Source organism: Sapajus apella, unplaced genomic scaffold (genome assembly GCF_009761245.1).
Source record: "Sapajus apella isolate SASKATOON/1434 unplaced genomic scaffold, GSC_monkey_1.0 scaffold119, whole genome shotgun sequence".
Classification (NCBI taxonomy): domain Eukaryota; kingdom Metazoa; phylum Chordata; class Mammalia; order Primates; family Cebidae; genus Sapajus; species Sapajus apella.
The window spans coordinates 3,579,353-3,600,807 of record NW_022437059.1 but is presented as its reverse complement, the minus strand read 5'-3'; the positions used below and the strand labels follow the sequence as shown (position 1 = coordinate 3,600,807).

The following is a 21,455-nucleotide window of genomic DNA, read 5'->3' as shown; positions in this document are numbered from 1 at the left end:
GTCTGAATCCAGCTCTGCCGTTTCCTAGAGGGGAAAGCTTGGGGCCAAGTTACTTCATCTCCCTGAGCCTCAGTTTTCTCGTTAGTCAAAGGGAGCTCTACTTACTTCTCAGGGTTTCTGTGCAGGTTACACAGGAGTTATAAAGCATCTAGTCCCGGTCTGGCACCCTGCAGGGGTCCAGTGAGTGATCTTTTATTTCATTCGCCCCTTTCAATCTCCCGTGTCAGGGTATCTGTCTTTTCTCCCCTCTGGGCCTGTTTCTCTGGGTCGTTGATGCTAGATCCTCCTCGGGAGCTGACTTGGCAACCCCACGCTCAGAGCACGGCCTTCCCCTGCACACGGTGGGAGGCGCCAGGGCAAGATTTGGGAGCTCGCCAATGCAGACAGGTATTTCCAGTCCTGCCAGAGAAGCAATGGGTGGAGGTGGAAATGGGGATGGGGGAGGAGATCGGATGAGCCCGGGACCTGGGTGGATCCCTTGGGAGGAGGGCGGGGAGTCTTGCTCCCCGCCTGGTGCTCCTGGCCCCAGGCTCAGATTTCAACCCTAGCTGCCGCCTCCGTGGCGCGCCCGTTAGGGGAGCGCAGAGGGTCGCCCGCAGCTCGGAAGGGAGGACGGCGTACCAGGAACCTGCCAAGGGTCCAGCTCCCGCAGCCCCGGAACGCGGGCCGGACCCCGCGGCCCCTTTTGCTGGCGGCGGAAAGCGGCCGACCCGCCTTTCCGCGCTTGGCTGTGCAGAGCTCCACGAGGGGGCGACCTGAGCCCACGTGCCGCCGGGCCCTTCCCTCCTGAAACTACAACTCCCAGGCCGCTCAGGGGTCCCGCCCGCCTCGCCGCGCTTCTGGCGGCTCCAATTGGCCGCTGCGGGAGGAGGATTGGCGGTCTCCAGGGCGACGGGAGGCGCTCGGGGCATCCGAGGCTGGGAGGCGGGTCCGCCCCCTATTGTGTAGCGGCGAGAGTGGAGCCGAGCCGTGCGGAGCAGGTGAGGGAGGGGGCGTCCTGGGGGGATAGAAGTGGGGTGCTGGCGGGGGCATGAAGAGTAGTGCGGAGTTATGGGGGACAGGAGAAAGCGGGGAGTTCTAGGGAGAAGTGGAATTCTTTGGGCGAGCAGAACTGGGGGAGTTCTGGGGAGGGAAGTGAAATTCTTGGTGGGTGGGTGGGGGTTCCCGGAGAACTGGAGGAGTTCGGGAGGCAACGTGGGGGAGTTCTCGGTGGGTTCCAAGAGAAAGGAAGAGTTCCAGGGGACCCGAGAATGCGAGGGAGAAAGGAATTGTTGGGGTGGGGTATCAGAAGTGTATTGTGGGCTGAGACAGGAGAATCCCAGGGAGGGGAATTCTCGGGAGGAGAGGATGGGAAGTGGCTGGGGGTGGGGTGGGGAAGCCAGAAGGGAGTTCTTTGTAGCGCGGAGGACCTGCTGCAATGGGAGATCAGGTGCGAGAAGCTGGAATTGAGGGGGACTGTGGTAGCAGCAATCACTGGGAAGGGAGTCCTGGGAGGATGAGGGAGTTGTGTGTGGGGAGACTAGAAAGGTGAGGAAACAGTGGAGGCTGGGGAGTTGGAAAGATCTTAGGAGACTCGGAGGAATTCCGGGGATGCCTGGTTATTCAGGGTCTTGGAAAACAGCCAGGACAGAACTAGGGGTTCCTGTATACTTGGAAAAAGGTTTTTTAGGGAAGTATGGGAGAGCTGCCTGGAGGCAGTGGGAAGCAGGGGGCTTGGTTGCTAGTGAATTGCCAGAAGTTAGACGTACAGGGTCATTAAGTAGAGGCAGGGATCAGACTCTGTGGAGTGTTTTATAGTTTGTCCTGAACTTTGTGGCCAAGAGTGGAGTGGAAGCCTCAGAGCAGAGTCCACTTGGCTGTCCCAGGCCCTGGCATGGACCCTCTGGCTCTCTGAGACTGCCCTAGGATCTGTGGGGCTGTCAAGAGTTCCTACTCTCCATGCCTCAGGGCTAATTTTGTACACCTCAGGGACTCACAGGCTTTTTTTGGACCATGCCCCTGGGGTTGAGGAAGAGAGAGCCTGACAAACCAAACTGTGACGCCCTGAAGATATTGGAGGGGAGTGAGTGGGAGGAATTTGGGTGAGGTCCTTGAGTGGTGGTGCCTGGCAGGGGGCGGGCTACTTGGCAGTATCATGAGGAAGAAGCTGCCAGCCCCGGGACCTGTCCAGACCTGGAGGATGCTGCCTGGGCCCCCCATACACGCAGGTGGGGGAAGCAGCTCCTCCTCTCGCAAGTACCTGACTCACTCACTGCCAAGGCAGTGTAGCAGTGTAGGGAGACTGAGTGGAGAAAGACCTCTGGGTCTCCAGTTTCCAGGATTTTTCATAGAGGCTAGGGAAATAGGGCAAGGGAGTGTATGGGAATGTCCTGGGGACCACTTTCTGTTGGTTAAGGACCCTGGATTTGCATCCAGGATTTGCCCTTGACTGGCTCTCTGTCCCTGAGCAGAGATTCTCAGGGGCCTTATCTGTCACAGTGGGGTGAAGGCGACAGCACTGGTTCCTTCTTGCTGCTATACCTTGTTAGCACCAAGAGTAAGGGGAGAAGCAAGAGCAGCCTGGGCCATGAGTGTCTTGATCTACTGTACTTCCTTCCCAAATCTTTTTTCAAGTATATAAGGAACCCCAGTTCTCTCCTGGCTTAGCTTTTCAAGACCCTCAGAACTTAGGCGTCCCCAGAATCCTTCCACATTTCCTAAGACCTTCCCAACTCTCCCAGCTCCCCCTTGTCCTCACCTTTCTGGTCTTGGCATTCAGCACTCACCATTACCATTCTCCCAGTACTACTCCTACCCCTGCTCTTATTCCCCAGGGCTTCAAGATCCTCTCCCTTTCCCCCTCTCCCCAGTTACCTAGGCTCCCCAGTCCTTTCTCTTCCCAGCGGCTTTCTCTAACTGTGGGGTTTCTCCCGGACTCCAGTACTGGCCAACTCTGCATGTTGCCTTGCGCTTTGCATTTAGATCTCGTGGTTCTCCAGAGAGCAGCTTCCTTGGGTGTTACATGAGCCAAGCCCTCACTGTCCAGAAGAGTGAGAGCTGAAACCTGCTCCCTGAGCTGATCGCAAGGACATCCCTTGGCCCCTCCACCTGGGCTCCTGTGGATAGGAGGGGCTGGGCGAGCAGGCCAGCTGGGCTATGGTGTGGTGCCTCGGCCTGGCCGTCCTCAGCCTGGTCATCAGCCAGGGGGCTGACGGTGAGCTGAACTCCTGGGCTCAAGAACTCCCTGTTAGCCTTGGGATGGGGATGGGAGTGCTCCTCAAGTGTTCCTCTTTGAGCAGGGCAGGGGAGGAAGAGGGCTGGTTCTGGAGAAGCTGAACTGGGGGTTCCTCCAGTCACCCAAAGTCCTAAGGTGCCTATAGAGATACTGATGGCATCTCCCCTCCCAGCACTGACCCTGGCCCCCTGTCGTGCCCTCATACCACCCATCATGCAGGTCGAGGGAAGCCTGAGGTGGACTCAGTGGTGGGCCGCGCTGGGGAGAGTGTGGTGCTGGGCTGTGACCTGCTGCCCCCGGCCGGCCGGCCCCCTCTGCATGTCATCGAGTGGATGCGCTTTGGATTCCTGCTTCCCATCTTCATCCAGTTCGGCCTCTACTCTCCCCGAATTGACCCTGATTACGTGGGTAAGAGTTCTCCTCAGGTGGGGGGTAGGGAGGTATCAGCAAGAAAGGTGGGCTGCGTAGAGTTGGGCAAGGCCCCCTGTGAACTGCTCTGTCCAGGCCCCGTCTCATCTCCAGTTCTACTGCCTTAACTCTGCTTAACAAGCATGCCTCCGCTCCCAAGTAGTTAATTCATTGAACGATTCATTCATTTACACACACAGACACACACACATGCACATTATAGCTCTGCTATTTAGAACTCCACGTGGTCTGTTCCAGAGGAGATCCTGCGGCCCTATTCCAAGTATCCATCCTAATTCTGTAATTGCTTTTTCTAGATCTCATCATGAAATCTCCCAGACTTCATCCTGATCTCTAGTTTCCCCACTCGGCCCTACCTTGGTCCTGGCTCTGCTGTCTGCTCACTCCTCTGCCCTCTCCTTCCCCATTGTCTTAAATGCTAGTTTGGGGGTTCTCGGCTTCTGGGAGTGGGCTGAGGTGGCAGCAGGGTGGGCGCGGCTGTGACCTCTCTGCTTTTCCAGGAGGGCTCAGCCTGCTTCTTAGTAGAGAAGCACAGGTGTACAGAGAGGGTGGGCTGGGGAGGGTCCAGGTTCCCCAAAGTTCAGTGACAGGAAGGGGCTGGCCGGGGCTGCTGCTTTAGGTGGCTCCTGTTGGGACTTAAAATCGTGTGTAGCCTCCCTGGGTGCCTTCTGCTGCACCCCAGCTGGTTCCCTAGAATGGCTACAAAGGCTCTGCTTCCTCCTAATCCCGGATGGAGCCTTAGTCTAAGCGGTTTAGTGCCAGGTCTCGGGGGCAGCGTGCGGGAGGCCCTAAGGACGGGCCTGGGCTGTAAGGTGAGGGCGAGTCTTGTTGCCTCCTCTTCAGAGGGGAATTCTGGGACAGGTCACCTGTGAGGGTGTTGATGGGGAGACCCCCACCTTTGCCCTCTTCCGTTTGAATCCTGAGGGAAACCCTGGGATTGGCTGAGCCCTTGGCACGGGGCGGACTGAGCAGAGAGGGGAGGAGGTACAGGCAGGTGGTGCAGACGGGAAATTTATTTTCAAACTGGGGGCAGTTATTGGCAAACAGCCTGGTGAGAGTGTATGTGTCTGCACAAGCCCTGTGGGAATGAATGAAAGCGGGCCCCAATTAGCACCAGTGGAGAAAAAAACGGCTGTGCCCACCAGCCCTCCCTCCCTGCCTCTGCCTGCCGGGGCTTGGGAGGGGTCTTGGGCTGCGGAGCTGAGGCTGGACAGATTCAGAATGTTGCCTGAGGGCAAAGCAAGGGGAGGCAGAGGAGAGAGGGGCTTTTCCTGGGACTCCACCTGGGAGACGGGAAGCTGTTCCTTCTCTCCAGCTTGTGTCCTGCCTTGAGGTCCCTCAGGCCTCAAGCCACTGGACGGTTAGCACCGTTTGTCTACCTGTGGGTCTTCCTTCTGTCTGTGCTGCTGCTTGAGCTGTAGGGGCTGTGAGCAGTGGCCGCTGGACTTGCTTTCTACCCCTGTGCTTTGTTCACACTCCTGCCTGGGTCTGGAGCTCCTGGTCAGGCCAGAACTGGCGGAGGGAGGGAGTAGGACCGGAGGGAGGCCCCTGAGCCTGTTAACCCTTTTACTGCCTCTCAGCCTTTGTGTAGGGGACTCGGAACTGCAGTTGCTAAGCAACAGGAGGTGGAGGTTGCTAAGGACAATGCTCTTCTGTCATAAACCCTCTGGGCAGTGAAGGGGAGATGGGCCAGGGACTGTTGTGGGGCTGGTGGCCTAGAATGTGTGAGGAACCCTGAGAGAGACTGTGGGGAGCATTAGGGACCACACCGAACAGAAGTCTTCCCATCTTTGAGGACTCTAGAAGTGTCTAGCAGAGGCGACTAGATTTATCAATGAGTGCCAAGGAGTGAAAGTAATATAAAACAAGCTAGCACTCAAGAGGAGGATTCAGGTAGCCGCAGTGTGTAAGGCGCCCCGCCCTGTGCCCTCACAGTACCGGTGTGGCGTGAACCCAGGACCAGGCCGCCGGAGGGAAGGCAGGCTAGGCTTAGCCGACACCACCTTTCCTGAGGTGGATCCTGGACCAGCTCATCCAAATGGCAAGATGGGCTTTTGGTCTTTGACTTTTGCACTGCACGTCTTGGGATTTTCAAGATGCCCCCCGTAGCAGAAGGGACGTGCAGTTTTTCTCTGCCCTGAGTTGTCTGATAAAAATCAGCGACCTTGTTCTCCACTTGGAACTCCCCTGCTTAGCAAGGGAGTCGCCTCCCCTCACCACCTTTTATTCTTCACCCTCCGCCCAGTCACAGCTTCCCAGAAGCCTTCCTTACTGCTCTTGCTTCCTAGTGCAATGTCTGGGCACAGTTAGCACCAGTTTTTGAACTTCTTTGTGGACGTGTGGACATGAACTTGCCCGTTTAGGTGAGCGTGGGTTCCCTGCCTTCCGAGAGCTTAAGAGAGCGGAGACTGTGTCTCCTGTTTTCTTCACACACCCATGCATATGGGAAAATCTGAAGTCAACAGGCTTTGGGGCTGCAGGTGGAGGGAGGCCTCCAGGAGGTGGGCCCAGAGCTCAGGAGGAGGACTCAGGGCTGATCCACTGGTGATTTTCCTGTTCTTCTGTGACACTACAGGTCTAGCAGTCCGAGTGTCACAGAAAAGTTGGGACACACAGTGTGCTTCATTGCATATTCTGAGTAACATTTGGACTGGTAACCCAGCGGCTACCAGCATCTCCCAAGTGAGAATACACCGATTATGCTCAGTGTCCTGAACAACCCTTGGTCCTAACACCCGTGTCCATGGGAAGCACATTGCTGTGTGTGGAGAAAGAAGCCTGGCTTTGTCACTTACTAGCCACGTGATTTTGGAAAGAAACTTAACATTAATTCCTTCAGCTACAATGGCATTCTTGAGAGGATTAAATATGGTGAGAACGCGTAATATTACATGGCCCTTATTCCACACTCAATCTTCCTTCCCTCTTCTTCCTTCTTTGTAGAGCTAGAAGATCACTGTAATAAAAGTATCATGTGGGACATAGAGGAGGCTGCAGTCTGGGGTCTGCAGGGCTCAGGGCCAGGCAGATCAGCCTTCCTGAGGAATCCTGACAGTGGGTGGAAGGGTGTGATTATGTTAAACATTTACCTGCTAGGCCTGGTCTTATCTCCCGGGTGGGGATTTAAACACCTAGCCCTTTAAGCAGGTCCACCCATTCTAGAGAATCCACACCCCTGGAACTCATTCTAAGCAGAAAAAGACTCTTACCTAAGATCACAAAGCCTCCCTCAACCTGATCCTTCTCTTCCTCCTGAAATAGATTATCTTATATCTGAAATAGATCACTCTAGAGGTAGAAGGGAAGCAAATTGGAGGGGTTGAGTGCATTCACAGCTTCAGAATTTCTAGTATTAGGAAGAGCTGGGGTGGATACTATGCAAAGGGCCTTGGAGCTGCATTTGCATACAACATAAGATTAAGAAAAGGCAGCCAGGCACAGTGGCTCACAGCTTAATCCCAGCACTGTGGGAAGCTGAGGCTGGAGATCCCTTGAGGCCATGAGTTTGAAACCAGCCTAGGCAACATAGCAAGACCTCGTTCTACAAAAATTAAAAAATTAGCTAGGCATGGTGACACATGCCTGCAGTACTAGCTACTTGAGATGCTGAGGCAGGAGGACTGCTTGAGCCCAGGAGTTTGAGGCTGCAATGAGCTACAATCAAACCACTGCACTCCAGCCTGGGCAACAGAGTGAGACCGTCTCTTAAAAAAAAAAAAAAAGAAAGAAAGAAAGAAAAGAAAGTTCCATTTGCCCATAGCAGAGGACAAGGTGGGGATGAACAATGTGATGTGGAGGGGTGGAGGCTGGAGGCAGGGAGACCTGCAAGTAGGTTGTTGAGGAAACCCAGGTGAGACATGCCACAGGTATAAAGGTGAGGACAGCAGAGAAGGGAAAAGGTTTAGGAGGTAGGAGTTGAAAAACTTAATGAGCAAGTAGATACGGGAGGTAATCCAGAAATCTCAGAGATGCCAGGTTCCTGATAAGGTGACTCGGTGTGTGGCGGTGCTGTTCACTGATACAGAGAAAAGGAAGACGATGTTTCATCAGTTTAGGGACAGAGCCAGGACTTGAGTGCAGCTTTCTGATTTCAAATCTAGAGCTCATTTATTTGTTCAACAACGTTTATTTGAGCATCCACGGATGCCAGGCACCATGCTACGCACCTTCCCTGCATTATGCCTCTCCTCCACCCCACCCCAATTCTGTTTCTTTCTCTTCTTTTTACAGACGAGGACACTGAAATTGAGAGAGGTTAAGTAACTTGCCCAAAAGAGTATGCAGTTGAGCTGGACTCATACCTAGGTCTATCTGGCTCCCAAGTGTGTTCCCGTCTCACTAGGCTACACTGCCAGGGTCCCATGAAGCTGTCTGGGGTACACAGTTCCATCCAGTGAGGGTGCTGAGGGGTGGGGTAGGCACCCTCGCTCTGAGCCTGGTGCTGTGGTGTGGTGTGGTGTGGTGTGGATGCTGACTAAGGGTGGGATTGAGGTGTCTGCTTGTGCTGTGCTTGTGTGGCTTTGTGGAACTGTATGCCGTCAGCCAGCTGGGGCCTGGGTGCCCTGGGGCATGGAGAGGATGGGGCGAGGAGGCTGCTGACTTTGCTGCTTGCTGGGCTGGACTCTGGCCACCCTAAGGCGCTTAGGCTGCTGATAATAGCCCGCAGGGATTAGGGGCTTTGGCAGGCGGGGTCTGGGTTCCCCTGCTAGGGCCTCAAACACTGCTGAGGTTTTCAGGGACACAGTCCTCTATTAGGAGTACTCCCGGGAGCTCACACTTTCCCCTACTAAAAGAACCCAGAGGTGGGCAGGCCCTGTGAGAATCCAGAGCAGACTGCATGCGGGCTCTTCACCTCCTCCCCCAGCAGTCCTGGATGCCAAGTATAGTTCGGGGGGAGGTTCTGTCCACCTGCTGTCCCTCTAGGTTTCCCATTGTCTAGATGGGGTCCCAGCTGTTGAATGGCAAGAGTGGTCAGAGGGGCTGAATGGAGGGACTTGTCCTGAATGACCCCAACCCCATCTGCGTCTCTCTGGACCCCACACTCTCAGAGTAACTGGGAGAGACTGAGCCTACTCCTACCTCTACGAATTACCAGTGTGACCAGGAAATTGGGGCTCTCGTGGGGTCCCTTCAGCACCCCTGATTCAGGGTTCCTCCCCAGGACGAGTCCGGCTGCAGAAGGGGGCCTCTCTCCAGATCGAGGGTCTGCGGGTGGAAGACCAGGGCTGGTACGAGTGCCGCGTGCTCTTCCTGGACCAGCACATCCCTGAAGACGATTTTGCTAACGGCTCCTGGGTGCATCTGACAGTCAATTGTATGAAGCTGGGGGGCAGGTGGTGGAAAAAGACAGGGTGGAGGAGAATGGGGAGCTCTGGCTGGTGGGAGAAAGGGGAAGAGGGAGTTCTATTTCCACTCCAAGAGCAGCTTCCATCCTTCCTGGCAGCCCCTGTTTGCTCACTTAGCGGTTGCATCTCATCCCTCCCCATGCTGCCCTTTTCAGTTCTTCAAACATAAATCCAATCAGTCTGCTAGGCTCTATGTCAGGAACTTCCTCTTTCTCTTCCTTGCTGCTTCCCTGACCAGGAAAATGGGTGGGAGAGACGGGGCTCTTAGACCCTGAGTGAAACACAGTTCACATATACAGCACTTCATGTTTCTTTTCCTTCCTTCCTTTCTTTCTCTTTTCTTTTTTTTTTTTTTTTTTTTTTTTTTTTGAGATGGAGTTTCACTCTTGTTGCCCAGGCTGGAGTGCAATCATGTGATCTCTGCTCACCGCAACCTCTACCTCCTGAGTTCAAGCGATTCTCCTGCCTCAGCCTCCCAAGTAGCTGGGATTACAGGCATATGCCACTATGCCTGGCTAATTTTGTATTTTTTAGTAGAGATGAGGTTTCTCCATGTTGACCAGGCTGGTCTCGAACTCCCAACCTCAGGTGATCCGTCGCCTTGGCCTCCCAAAGTGCTGGGATTACAGGTGTGATCCACTGCACCTGGCCAGCACTATATTTTCAAAATACCTTTTCACTCAGGCCCTTATTATTTCTCTCTCACTCCTAAGTAGGAAGGAGGTCATAATCATCCCCATTGCATAGGCGAGGCTGGGTCATGCTACTGATTAGTGGCAGGGCAGAGTCTAGGACCTAGGCCTCCTGACTCCCAGAACAGTGCTCCTCCTGAGGGGACGTGGCTCTCTCCCCAGCTCTGGACATCCAGTCTGGGCTCAGCCCCAGGCCAGTGTGTGGGGTGGGTTGATAGAATCTTCATAGACAGGGTGGCCCCAGGCTGGGGATTCCTGTGAGGTGGGGCTGGCAGGTGGGCAGCGGGCTGTAGCCCTGAGTGGTCTGTCTCCCTGGCCCTGGGACACAGCTCTTTGGGCTGATAGCCCCCCTGGGGCCCCTGATGCCTGTCTCCCTCGCAGCGCCCCCTCAATTCCAGGAGACACCTCCTGCTGTGTTGGAAGTGCAGGAACTGGAGCCTGTGACCCTGCGTTGTGTGGCCCGTGGCAGCCCCCTGCCTCGTGTGACTTGGAAGCTCCGAGGACAGGACCTTGGCCAGGGCCAGGGCCAGGTGCAAGTGAGTCCTGGGGGTGGACAGAATGAACCAGATAGAATGTGAAGGGAAGGTGGGGGCCTGGCAGTGGGGCCAGAGGACAGAAGGGGCAAAGGCCAGGCTGGAAGATGGGCGGGAAGAGGGGCTTGGCATTGTTTTCCCCGAGCCTGGGGTGCTGCCTCCCTCTGCTGGCCAGCCTCAGAAGTGCAGGGTCTGAGGCTGGCGGGAGAAGGGACTCTTCCTCACCCATTCCTTCCCTAGGTGCAGAACGGGACGCTGCGGATCCACCAAGTAGAGCGAGGCAGCTCTGGGGTCTACACCTGCCAAGCCTCCAGCACTGAGGGCAGCACCACCCATGCCACCCAGCTGCTGGTGCTAGGTGCTCTCTGGCGGGAGGGCTGGGGTCCAGGGACACCTGTGCAAGGGGGCTGTGACCTGTGGCTGAAGTGGTGTACAGCAGGGTGGGAAGGAGATTAGTGCCTGAGGGCAGGGCCCGTGGAGGCTGAGGGGGCTCCCAATGCAGGCTGTTGCTCTGAAACTAACACTTCAATTTTAAAAGGCTCAGTAAGCAGACAGAGTGATCTTTAGTGCCCAGTAGTGTGGGCACTAAAGTGGACAGGGCATGGGTGCTTGTGTTAGGCTGTGAGCTGGGTAACTCCCTGAGTCCCAGTTTCTTCATCTTTATAAAGAGACTTACATCTACCTCTCAGGTCTGTTACTAGAATTTACTTAGGTCCAGCTGAGCCCAGTTGGTGGCACATGGTAATTCCTGGCCAAGATCCTTCCTTTAGAAGCTGAGAAATAGAAGGCCTGGACTATGCCTTTGTAGAGCCTATTGTCTTTGTGGGGAGGTAAGACTAACTGGGGAAACAGGGAAGTGTTGCTGTCCGTGGTACTGTAAGAATGGCAGCGCCGGGTAACGGTTAAAGGTGTCGTCTCTGGCATCAGGAAGCCTCATATGAATGTTGCCTCTCCTGCTGTCCTTGGGCACTCACCTCACAGTCTCTCTGCCTCTGAGCCTTCATTTCTTCATCTATAAAATGGAGGCAATTTCCCCACAAAGGTTCTGGTGAGGATTAAATAAGGTCATGCAGGTGGCACTCAGTGCGGGGCATGCAGTCAGTGCTCTGTTTGCATCAGCTGGCATCATGCCTCTTCTTACTGACTGCTCATGCAGTACCCGCCCAGAGCGGGGAGAGAGTACTGGAAGTGTAGTAGCCAGAGGTGCTTTTTCAGGAGGTATGTGGCGTGGCCAGGACCTTGGGAGGGGCATTCCGGCTGGGGTTGAGGGGAGCAAAGGCATGGAGACGGGGGACAGCCAGCTGCCCACACTGACCTGAAAGAGATCATGAGGGCTGACATATGGAAAGATGGCTGGCCAGGTAGGGAGGGGTTGGATCGCAGAGGTCCACGGGGCTGGGTTTGAGCTTAGTGTGGTAGGAGTCAGGTGTGTTGCAGGTTCCTGAACAGAAATGTTCTGTGGCACCAGGGTCTGTTTCTGTAGGAATGGCCATTAGAGTGGCAGCCACAGGGGAGCCTGGAGTCAGGGGGTGCTGCAGCACCTTGAGGTGAGGTATTGGGTACCTGGATTAGGGTCAGAGACAGAGAAGCAATTCAAGAGGTGACAGGTAGGGATACAAATGGCAAATGAGCAGTTAAACGGACACCCCCAAACATACACGCCGTTCCTAGGCAGTGGAACTGCATCAGTGGGGTTGTTCTTGATGGAACAGAGAGAATTTGGAAAGAAGAATGGGTCTCAGGGAGAGGATGAATCCTTGTTACATACAGGGGGAAGCTTCTGTTTCCATTCCCCAAAGCCCCATAACAATGAGCCCTACGATTCCAGAGGGCAGAGCTGGGAAGAGTTGTAGAGGTGACCTCAGGGTTCTGGGAAGACTGTTGGCTGAGGCCACCTTCCTCCCCTTGTGCACCCCACAGGACCCCCAGTCATCGTGGTGCCCCCCAAGAACAGCACAGTAAACGCCTCCCAGGATGTTTCCTTGGCCTGCCACGCTGAGGCATACCCTGCTAACCTCACCTACAGCTGGTTCCAGGACAACACCAATGTCTTCCACATTAGGTGTGGTCACCGTCATGAGGAGGGTGGAGGTGGGGAATTGGCAGACAGTCTCTGAGGAGCCGCTTGGCTGGGCAAGGCCTGGACCCCTCCTCATACATGCCACATTGCAGCCGCCTGCAGTCCCGGGTGCGGATCCTGGTGGACGGGAGCCTGTGGCTGCAGGCCACCCAGCCTGATGACGCCGGCCGCTACACCTGTGTGCCCAGCAATGGCCTCCTGCATCCACCCTCAGCCTCTGCCTACCTCACCGTGCTCTGTAAGCCTGGCCCCAGCCTCTCCCTCAGCCTGCTCCCTTCCCCTGGGCCAGGCCAAGCCCCTCTCCCCCAACTTGCCACTACTTTCCCCCAGACCCAGCCCAGGTGACAACTATGCCTCCTGAGACACTCCTGCCCATAGGCATGCCGGGGGTGATCCACTGCCCGGTTCGTGCCAACCCCCCACTGCACTTTGTCAGCTGGACCAAGGATGGAAAGGCCCTGCAGCTGGACAAGGTACAGGCTTGGGGAAGGGGAAGGAGGGTCTTAACTTGGTGTTAGTCTGCTCAGGACAGCTGGGTGGAGTTAGCTCCATTTAATTCAATTCAGTGACTGGTGGCACACATATTTTGTGAATTTAATTTGTCTTATAAGACATGTTGCGGCCAGGCTCACACTTATACTCCCAGAACTTTGGGAGGCCAAGGTGGGTGGATCACAAGGTCAGGAGTTCAAGACCAGCCTGGCCAACACAGTGAAATTCTGTCTCTACTAAAAATACAAAAATTAGCTGCGCATGGTGGCGGGCTTCTGTAATCCTAGCTACTCAGGAGGCTGAGGCAGGAGAATCGCTTGAACCTGGGAGGTGGAGGTTGCAGTGAGCCGAGATGGTGCCACTGCACTTCAGCCTGGGCAACAGAGCTAGACTCCATCTCAAGGAAAAAAAAAAAAAAAAAAAAAAGACACGTTGCATAGGAAACTACTTAAAACCCCTGAGGAAAATTTCCATGGTTTAAGGTGCTGGTTTTGTGTCTTTGGAGAAAAGGTGAGAGATGATCTCTGGGGAAAATGATGGCAAAGAGTCAAAAAGCAGAACTGAATGTTGATGACTGGGGGAATTGTGTGTCCCGGGGGAACACACACTTGTTACCAGGTGCTGTGAAGGGTACAGGGGCCAGGAGGCATCCATCCTTAAAGTGAGCACTGTCTGGGCAGAGGACAGCAACATAGACACTGCTGGAAGGCCAGGGATGAAGCTCGTGCCTTCCTCTTAAGTGGGTGAGGACAGACCGGCAACAGATTCTGGGACTTTGGTGACCGGCCTCAAAGAGGAGATAGTCATTCCATTGCAGAAACGAGGGCCACGAGGCAGGAAGTAATGTAGTGCGTTTATGGAATTATGAATTGACCAATTGGGTGGGAGCTGGAGTGCCTGTAGGGGCATGAATGGTGCAGAGAAAGCTGGAAGGACAGGTTAACATCAAAAGGGAGAACTGTGGATGCCAAGTCAATATTACCTCATTCCAAGGCAACTGGCATCTTTTGTCTGCAGAGACTATACATTTTTTGAGGCCTAGTATTGCATCTTTTCATCGTAGTGTACCTGGGGCTTCCACAACAATAGGACCCAGTACATCTTTGTTGAATGTTTAAGAAAAAAGTCTACAGGCAGTTGGAGCCATTGGAGTTTGTTGAGCATTGGTGTGATAGCATCAGAGGCATCATCAGGGGCTGAGCTCGTCCAGTGGAATGCAGTGGGAGACACTGGACATAGGAAGCGGGGTTCTGAGGCTGCTTGCCCAGGCAAGCGTTGTGGAGTCTGAGTTGGAGAGGAGGACATGAAGATGAATGGGCTCGTGCCCAGACAAAAGGGACTTCCCAGGATGACTGGCTTGGTATTTTGCTAGGGGGAGTGAGGGAATGTGAGGAGGCAGACTTCAGTAAAGAGGCTGATGGGCCCTTTAATAGAGAAATAGGAGCTGGTTTGGGGTGGAAGATGCTGAACTTAGTTGTGGAGTGCTGGGAAGGCAGCCAGGTGAAGTCCCAGCAGGCAGGAAGCCCCATGTGGCCCAGCTCCAGGGGCGGCCATCCACATTGTGTTTTCTGGGAGTGGCACCCTCTGGAGTTGTGCAGTCACAGCCTGACACTATTGGGAGGGGTCCCTGTGTAGGAAGGAGAGAAAGGAAGCACTGACATTCAGAGAGAGGTCAGGCCTAAACATGGAGCTGTGGAGTCCTCTGCACAGCTGTGGGTTTCTCGTCCTGCTCTCTCTCTTGTACTGCCATCCCGGGCTTGCCTCTGCTGAGCTCCTCTCTCTAGCTGTCACCTCCTCTTCCTTCCAGTTTCCTGGCTGGTCCCAGGGCACAGAAGGCTCACTGATCATTGCCCTGGGGAACGAGGATGCCCTGGGAGAATACTCCTGCACCCCCTACAACAGTCTTGGTACTGCTGGGCCCTCCCCTGTGACCCGTGTGCTGCTCAAGGTGAGGCCGGGGGTGGGCAGGGGCCTGTGGTGACAGTGGGTCAGATGGCTGGAGACGGGGCTAAGGCCAGGCTGATGGGGGTGGGGTGGGGAGACACATGGGGAGGGGCTCCCAAGTCTGTCTCCCATGGTGACCATGGCAGCAGCTGCCTGATGCCATCCTAGAGGTTTCCGCAGAGGTGGTGCTCGGGAGGTGGGACATCAGTCCCAGACACAGTAAGATACCCTGTCTGCCCAACTCTCACTATCCTTGACCATGCTGCCTCCCTCTCTGGGGTTCTGGGAGGAAGAATGTTCTGCAGAGCTTTGTACATTTCCGAGAGTCCTGCTCAAGCCTGCCAGTCCTTACTACACCCCCATTTCCCTCCAGCCCCTACCCACTGGGGAACAGACACAGAGCCAGAGAGGAATTGAGAGATGGAGAGAGAATGAGGTAGTGACAGGCTTGGTGGGTGTTTAGTTAGGGGGAGTGAGAAGAGTGAGGTCAAACGTGGTATGACAGGGATCAGAGAGCCGGGGAGTAGCCAGCCTTAGACAGCAGGGTAAGAGAGGGCCCCTCCCGATGCCAGATCTGGCTTGCAGGCTCCCCCAGCTTTTATAGAACGGCCCAAGGAAGAATATTTCCAAGAAGTAGGGCGGGAGCTACTCATCCCCTGCTCTGCCCGAGGGGACCCTCCTCCTGTTGTCTCTTGGGCCAAGGTAAGGCTTCTGAGCCTGCCCTGTCTATACCTGCACCCACTACGTGCCCCATTTTGTGGGAGGGAGGATGTGGGAAGGAGTGGGCTGTCAGAGGCAGGGCGGGGAGGAACTGGAGCGCTTGGAGAGATGAGGGGCGCCCTTGGTGAGGGGTGGCTGCGTGTGTCCTCAGGGCTCACCAGTGGTTCTGTAGGTGGGCCAGGGGCTGCAAGGCCAGGCCCAGGTGGACAGCAACAGCAGCCTCGTCCTGCGACCGTTGACCAAGGAGGCCCATGGGCGCTGGGAATGCAGTGCCAGCAATGCTGTGGCCCGAGTGGCCACCTCCACGAATGTCCACGTGCTGGGTTAGTTGGCTGGAGAGAGGGCCCTGGGCTGGGAGAAACCACGTGGAACAGGAGATGGGGGAATCGTTTTTGGAGGGCCAGAAAGGGGATCATGGGTGTGGGAGACCTGGGATGATGATGGGTGAAGGTCAGTGGTCCTGGGGCCCCTGTGACTTTCTATATTCCCTCAGGCCCTGACCACCATCCCTCCCTCCATGCCCCTCCCCAGGCACTAGCCCTCATGTTGTTACCAATGTGTCCGTGGTGCCTTTGCCCAAGGGTGCCAATGTCTCCTGGGAGCCTGGCTTTGATGGTGGCTATCTGCAGAGATTCAGTGTCTGGTACACCCCACTGTGAGTGACTTGCTCCTGCCATTTCTCTGCACCAACCTTGTCTCCTCTCCTCTCCTCCTTGAACCTATCTGGCCTTGTGCCCTTTCTTCCGTCCCTCAATCCCTCACCGGTCCTGGCTCTGCTTCCCTGTTTCCAGATTCTGAGACATTCAGGGCCAAGGCCCTGAGACCTTGGATGGTTGAGCAGAGGGGAGTTGGTTAGATTTGTGGACCCTAGATCTTCCTAGCTCATGAGGTGCCCCCTCTCTCTTCATGTCTCCCAGGGCCAAGCGTCCTGACAGAATGCACCATGACTGGGTGTCCTTGGCAGTGCCTGTGGGGGCTGCCCACCTCCTAGTGCCAGGGCTGCAGCCCCACACCCAGTACCAGTTCAGCGTGCTAGCTCAGAACAAGCTGGGGAGTGGTCCCTTCAGTGAAATCGTCCTGTCTGCTCCTGAAGGTGAGAGGCTTCTCATCCCAGAACAGCAGAGACAAGGATGGGAAAGGGCCGCTAGGAAAGCTGGGATATGGGAGGTCCTGGATGGGAAGGGGCAGAGGTGCTGGACAGCTTGGGGTCCAGAGGGGTGTGTGGAAGATGATTTGGGCTTGTCTTTAGGGGCTCTGGGAGGAGAGTTGGGCACTGGAGGTCGTGGAAGGTCAGGGGAGGGGAGCTGGGAATCCCCTCTCTGACCTGCCCATCTGCCCATGCAGGGCTTCCTACCACAACAGCTGCGCCCAGGCTTCCCCCGACAGAGGTGCCGCCTCCCCTGTCCCCTCCGCGAGGTCTGGTGGCAGCGAGAACACCCCGGGGAGTACTCCTGCATTGGGATCCCCCAGAGCTGGTCCCTAAGACACTGGATGGCTACATCTTGGAAGGACGGCAGGGCTCCCAGGGCTGGGAGGTGCTGGACCCGGCTGTGGCAGGCACAGAAACAGAGCTGCTGGTGCCAGGCCTCATCAAGGTATGTGCAGGAGGCGATACAGGGAGCGGCCTCCCAGGGGCTCTCCTGCGTCCTCCTCCATTCGCCAAACCCCATCTTCTCATCTTGATTTGAGCTCTTCACCTCCGCGTCCCACCTCACCCCAGCGCCCCGCCTGCCCCGTCTTTCCGCGCTCCGCTGGGATGCGCGGTGCTGGGCCCTGACCTCCCTCCTGGCACCCCATCCCGTCGCAGGATGTCTTCTACGAGTTCCGCCTGGTGGCCTTCGCGGGCAGCTACGTCAGCGACCCCAGCAACACGGCCAACGTCTCCACTTCCGGTGAGCACCTGGCGGGAGGGAGGAGCGCCAGGGCTTGCGGGGGCTGCGAGCCCACTGACCTTCCCTCGTGGCCCCCTCCTGCCCAGGCCTGGAGGTCTACCCGTCGCGCACGCAGCTGCCCGGCCTCCTGCCCCAGCCGGTGCTGGCCGGCGTGCTGGGCGGGGTGTGCTTCCTGGGCGTGGCCGTCCTGGTGAGCATCCTGGCGGCCTGCCTCATGAACCGGCGCAGGGCTGCCCGCCGCCGCCGCAAGCGCCTCCGCCAAGGTAGGCCGCTCCAGCGTCATCCCTCCCCCCGCGCGCTGGGGCAGCGCCCCGGAGGGCCCCGCCCCTCCTCAAGCCCCTCCCACCTGGGGAAAATCCCTCCCTCCTGTGTGATCCAGGTGCATTCTCTCAGTTGTGTATGTGGTCCTGCCTGCGCTTTTCCCAGCCGGATGGGGTTGGTCGCCTGGTGTTGGGTGAGGGAGTCTGCGCCCCGAGGGCCTTGGTTTTTGCCTGTGTCACCTACTATTCTCGTGACCTTCCAGATCCACCTCTTATCTTCTCTCCCACCGGGAAGTCAGCTGCACAGTAAGTGCCTCCACCTCCTTGGCTTTCTTCTGCCTTTCCATCTTGCGTGCCAGTATCCTCTGTTTCCTTTTTTGCACCTTTACTGGGGGGATGGGAGGGTGGGACAGGAACAAAAGTGGGAGAGGGTAAGAAGGGGTGCGCAGAGGCCCCAGCCTGAGGCCGGTCCAGTGTGGCCTGTGTCTTCCCTCCATCCCCTCCACCTGGTTGGTCCTTTCCTCGCTTGTTCTCCCTAGCTCTGCTCTGTTGTTCACCAAACCTCTCAAGGCCTGACGCTGGCTCCTGGGAGGGGGACCTGCCCCTACCACAGACCCTGATCTCCTGTCCTTCCCCAGCTCTGCTCTGGGCTCAGGCAGTCCTGACAGCGTGGCGAAGCTGAAGCTCCAGGGTTCCCCAGTCCCCAGCCTGCGCCAGAGTCTGCTCTGGGGGGATCCTGCCGGAACTCCCAGCCCCCACCCAGATCCTCCACCTAGCCGGGGACCCTTACCCCTGGAGCCCATTTGCCGGGGCCCAGATGGGCGCTTTGTGATGGGGCCCACTGTGGTGGCCCCCCATGAAAGGTCAGGCCCGGAGCAGGCAGAACCTCGGACTCCAGCTGAGCGTCTGGCCCGGTCCTTTGACTGTAGCAGCAGCAGCCCCAGTGGGGCACCCCAGCCCCTCTGCATTGAAGACATCAGCCCTGTGGCAGCCCCTCCAGCAGCCCCACCCAGTCCCCTGCCAGGTCCCGGGCCCCTGCTCCAGTACCTGAGCCTGCCCTTCTTCCGGGAGATGAATGTGGATGGGGACTGGCCCCCTCTTGAGGATCCCAGCCCGGCTGCGCCTCCAGATTACATGGATACCCGGCTCTGCCCCACCTCATCTTTCCTACGTCCCCCAGACACCCATCCTATGTCCCCCAGGGCATCACTTCCGGGGGATGTGGTAGGGGCTGGGGCAGCTGCAGAGCCCCCTTACACAGCCCTGGCTGACTGGACACTGAGGGAGCGGCTGCTGCCAGGCCTTCTCCCTGCCGCCCCTCGGGGCAGTCTCACCAGCCAGAGCAGTGGGCGAGGCAGCGCTTCCTTCCTGCGGCCCCCCTCCACAGCTCCCTCTGCAGGAGGCAGCTACCTCAGCCCTGCCCCAGGAGACACCAGCAGCTGGGCCAGTGGCCCTGAGAGGTGGCTCCGAAGGGAGCATGTGGTGACAGTCAGCAAGAGGTGAGAGCAGTCCCTGCCCATCCCTTCCTCGGCCCCAGTCCCACCCCAGACCTTCTCACCCGTCTCTTAATACCCTGCATCTTCTCTGCTCCACTCCCATGGAAGCCTCATCTCCTTTTAAAAGCTTTTGCTGAGGTCCAGGGATTTTTTCAGGGGAACCCATGACCTAATGTGCGTTTGGGGTCCCTGAGTTCAGACTTTTCTGAACATCCTCTATTCCTCCACCCACACCATACATTTTTCTTTTTTAACAGGAGGAATACATCTGTGGATGAAAACTATGAGTGGGACACAGAATTCCCTGGGGACATGGAATTGCTGGAGACTTTGCACCTGGGCTTGGCCAGCTCACGGCTCAGACCCGAAGCTGAGCCAGAGCTAGGTGTGTTAGCCCCCTGGAAAGGCAGGCATCTCAGCCACACTGTCCCACATCTGCCCTGCCACCTTAGGACCCATCTATTCCCAGTCAGGCCCTGCCTCCCAGGCTCCTCTGCTCTAGATGGTGCCTTGCCCCCTTGGCCCATCTGTACTGGAAGGGCCTAGCGAGCTTCACATCTGAGCTCAGTGAACCTCAGGGCCTCTTCTCTCATTGTCCTGCCCGCCTCTTGCAGGTGTGAAGACTCCAGAGGAGGACTGCCTCCTGAACACTGCCCATGTTACTGGCCCTGAGGCCCGCTGTGCTGCCCTTCGGGAGGAATTCCTGGCCTTCCGCCGCCGCCGAGATGCTACCAGGGCTCGGCTGCCAGCCTATCGACAGCCAGTCCCCCACCCTGAACAGGCCACTCTGCTGTGAACACCCCTAATACGAGGCTGGGAAAAGGCAAATGGACCTGCAAAGGAGGCCCCCAACCAGACCTAGCTTCAACCTAGGGCACTGCCCCTGCCCCTTTGGTGCCCAGGCACAGACCCTGATAGTGGACTTGGGTAACCTTGGTATGGAATGTATGTGCTGAACCCCAGGTGATTCTGGGGATTGGAACAGGGATCTTAGGTCTGCCTTCTGTGTGTGTGTATGTGTGTGTGTGCGTGTGTGTGTGTGTTCGTGGTGTGGGTGAAGTTTTTTACAGGTGAATAAATAAAGTCTGAAAGATGTTTCTCTGTGTTATCTGTCTTTGAATCTGAGAGAGTGCTGGGAAAATCCCTGTACCCTGAAAGAGAAGGGGAATCTTCTCGAATGAATGGAGGTGCATTCAGCATTCATTCAAGAAGCATTTACTGAGTGCTTACTGAGGCCAGCTGCTAAAGGCCAGCCATGAACTAGATACTGAGAAAATACAAAATAGTTGAAGACATGCCTTTGCCCTTGGGGTGTTCTTTCTAGTCAGGTAGACAAGTAAAGAAATAGTTACAGTATAACGTGATAAGTTCTGTGATAAAGCTGTGTGTTGGTTATTGTGGTGGCACAGAGGAAGCAGTTACATTCAAGGCCACATTTAGTGAAAGCTTACATCGTGTGCTGGGACAAACGCCACAGATGGGGGGGTCCTCAGGACCCTCACAGATGGTGGTCATGATAACAGTGGCCGGGCGTGGTGGCTCACACCTGTAATTCTATCACTTTGGGAAGCCGAGGTGGGTGGATCACCTGAAGTCAGGAGTTCGAGACGAGCCTGGCCAACATGGTGATACCCTATCTCTATTAAAAATATAACCATTAGCTGGGCGTGGTGGCGGGTGCCTGTAATCCCAGCTACTTGGGAGGCTGAGGCAGGAGAATCATTGAACCCAGGGGGCAGAGGTTTCAGTGAGCAGAGATAACACCAATTCACTCCAGCCTGGGAAAAAGAGCGAAACTCCATCAAAAAATAATAACAGCATTCACTATGTGCCACACACTGCTCTAAGCCCTATAGGTGGACTGTTTCAGTTCTCTACAATTCTGAGTTAGGCAGTCTCATTAACTCAGCTTTATAAAGCAAGGAACTGAAGTATAGAATGCTTTAGTAACATGCACAACAGTCACACAGCAGGTAAAGGGAAGAGCAGGTGGGAAGCCAGTTAAGGAAGGGAACGTATCCTAGGCAGAGGAATAGCCTTTGTAAAGGCACAGAGGAGTGAGAAGGCTTGACAATCAGTGGGACTGGAATATAGGGCTAGGTAGTCAGGGAGGGAACGGAATAGAAAAGTTGGGTGGGACTGGATATTGACATCCTGGAGTCTCAGGTTCAAGGGAGGGCTCTATCATGTGTGAAGAACTCCATGAAGGCTGTAACCAGGACTCCACGGGGGTCGGGGGGAATTTGCTCAACAGAAGCGTGAAAGGATCAGGGGCTCTCCACCCCTGAACTTTGCTATCCTTCACCCTCAGAGACAAAAGAACCCCGGCTAGCCTCCTCCCGCTGAGGCCTCCCCCTC

The 21,455-nt window shown here is 56.1% G+C and overlaps 1 protein-coding gene across 2 annotated transcripts; it reads left to right on the top strand.

The window, feature by feature from the left end:
* Positions 1–891: 891 nt before the first annotated feature.
* IGSF9 (immunoglobulin superfamily member 9) lies at positions 892–20,192 on the top strand. Of its 2 annotated transcripts, none has more exons than XM_032260835.1 (21): positions 892–980; positions 2,962–3,193; positions 3,434–3,622; positions 8,805–8,957; positions 10,062–10,216; positions 10,454–10,571; positions 12,134–12,275; positions 12,386–12,531; positions 12,672–12,766; positions 14,593–14,733; positions 15,315–15,431; positions 15,622–15,772; positions 15,981–16,104; positions 16,367–16,542; positions 16,794–17,044; positions 17,257–17,341; positions 17,428–17,604; positions 17,865–17,907; positions 18,240–19,100; positions 19,355–19,482; positions 19,712–20,192. In XM_032260835.1, exons 2-21 carry the CDS (start codon positions 3,136–3,138, stop codon positions 19,891–19,893), a joined length of 3,492 nt encoding a protein of 1,163 aa, XP_032116726.1. In that variant the 5' UTR covers positions 892–980; positions 2,962–3,135; the 3' UTR covers positions 19,894–20,192. The 2 variants fall into 2 exon arrangements, with proteins under 2 accessions (XP_032116726.1, XP_032116725.1); XM_032260834.1 differs by having other exon boundaries at positions 12,624–12,766.
* Positions 20,193–21,455: the final 1,263 nt, after the last annotated feature.

Coding starts and splice junctions, on each gene's coding strand:
- IGSF9 (XM_032260834.1), top strand. CDS start 3,136: ATGGTGTGGTGCCTCGGCCTGGCCGTCCTCAGCCTGGTCATCAGCCAG. Junction 3,194..3,433: donor CATCAGCCAGGGGGCTGACG/GTGAGCTGAACT, acceptor CCCATCATGCAG/GTCGAGGGAAGCCTGAGGTG. Junction 16,543..16,793: donor CGTCCTGTCTGCTCCTGAAG/GTGAGAGGCTTC, acceptor CTGCCCATGCAG/GGCTTCCTACCACAACAGCT.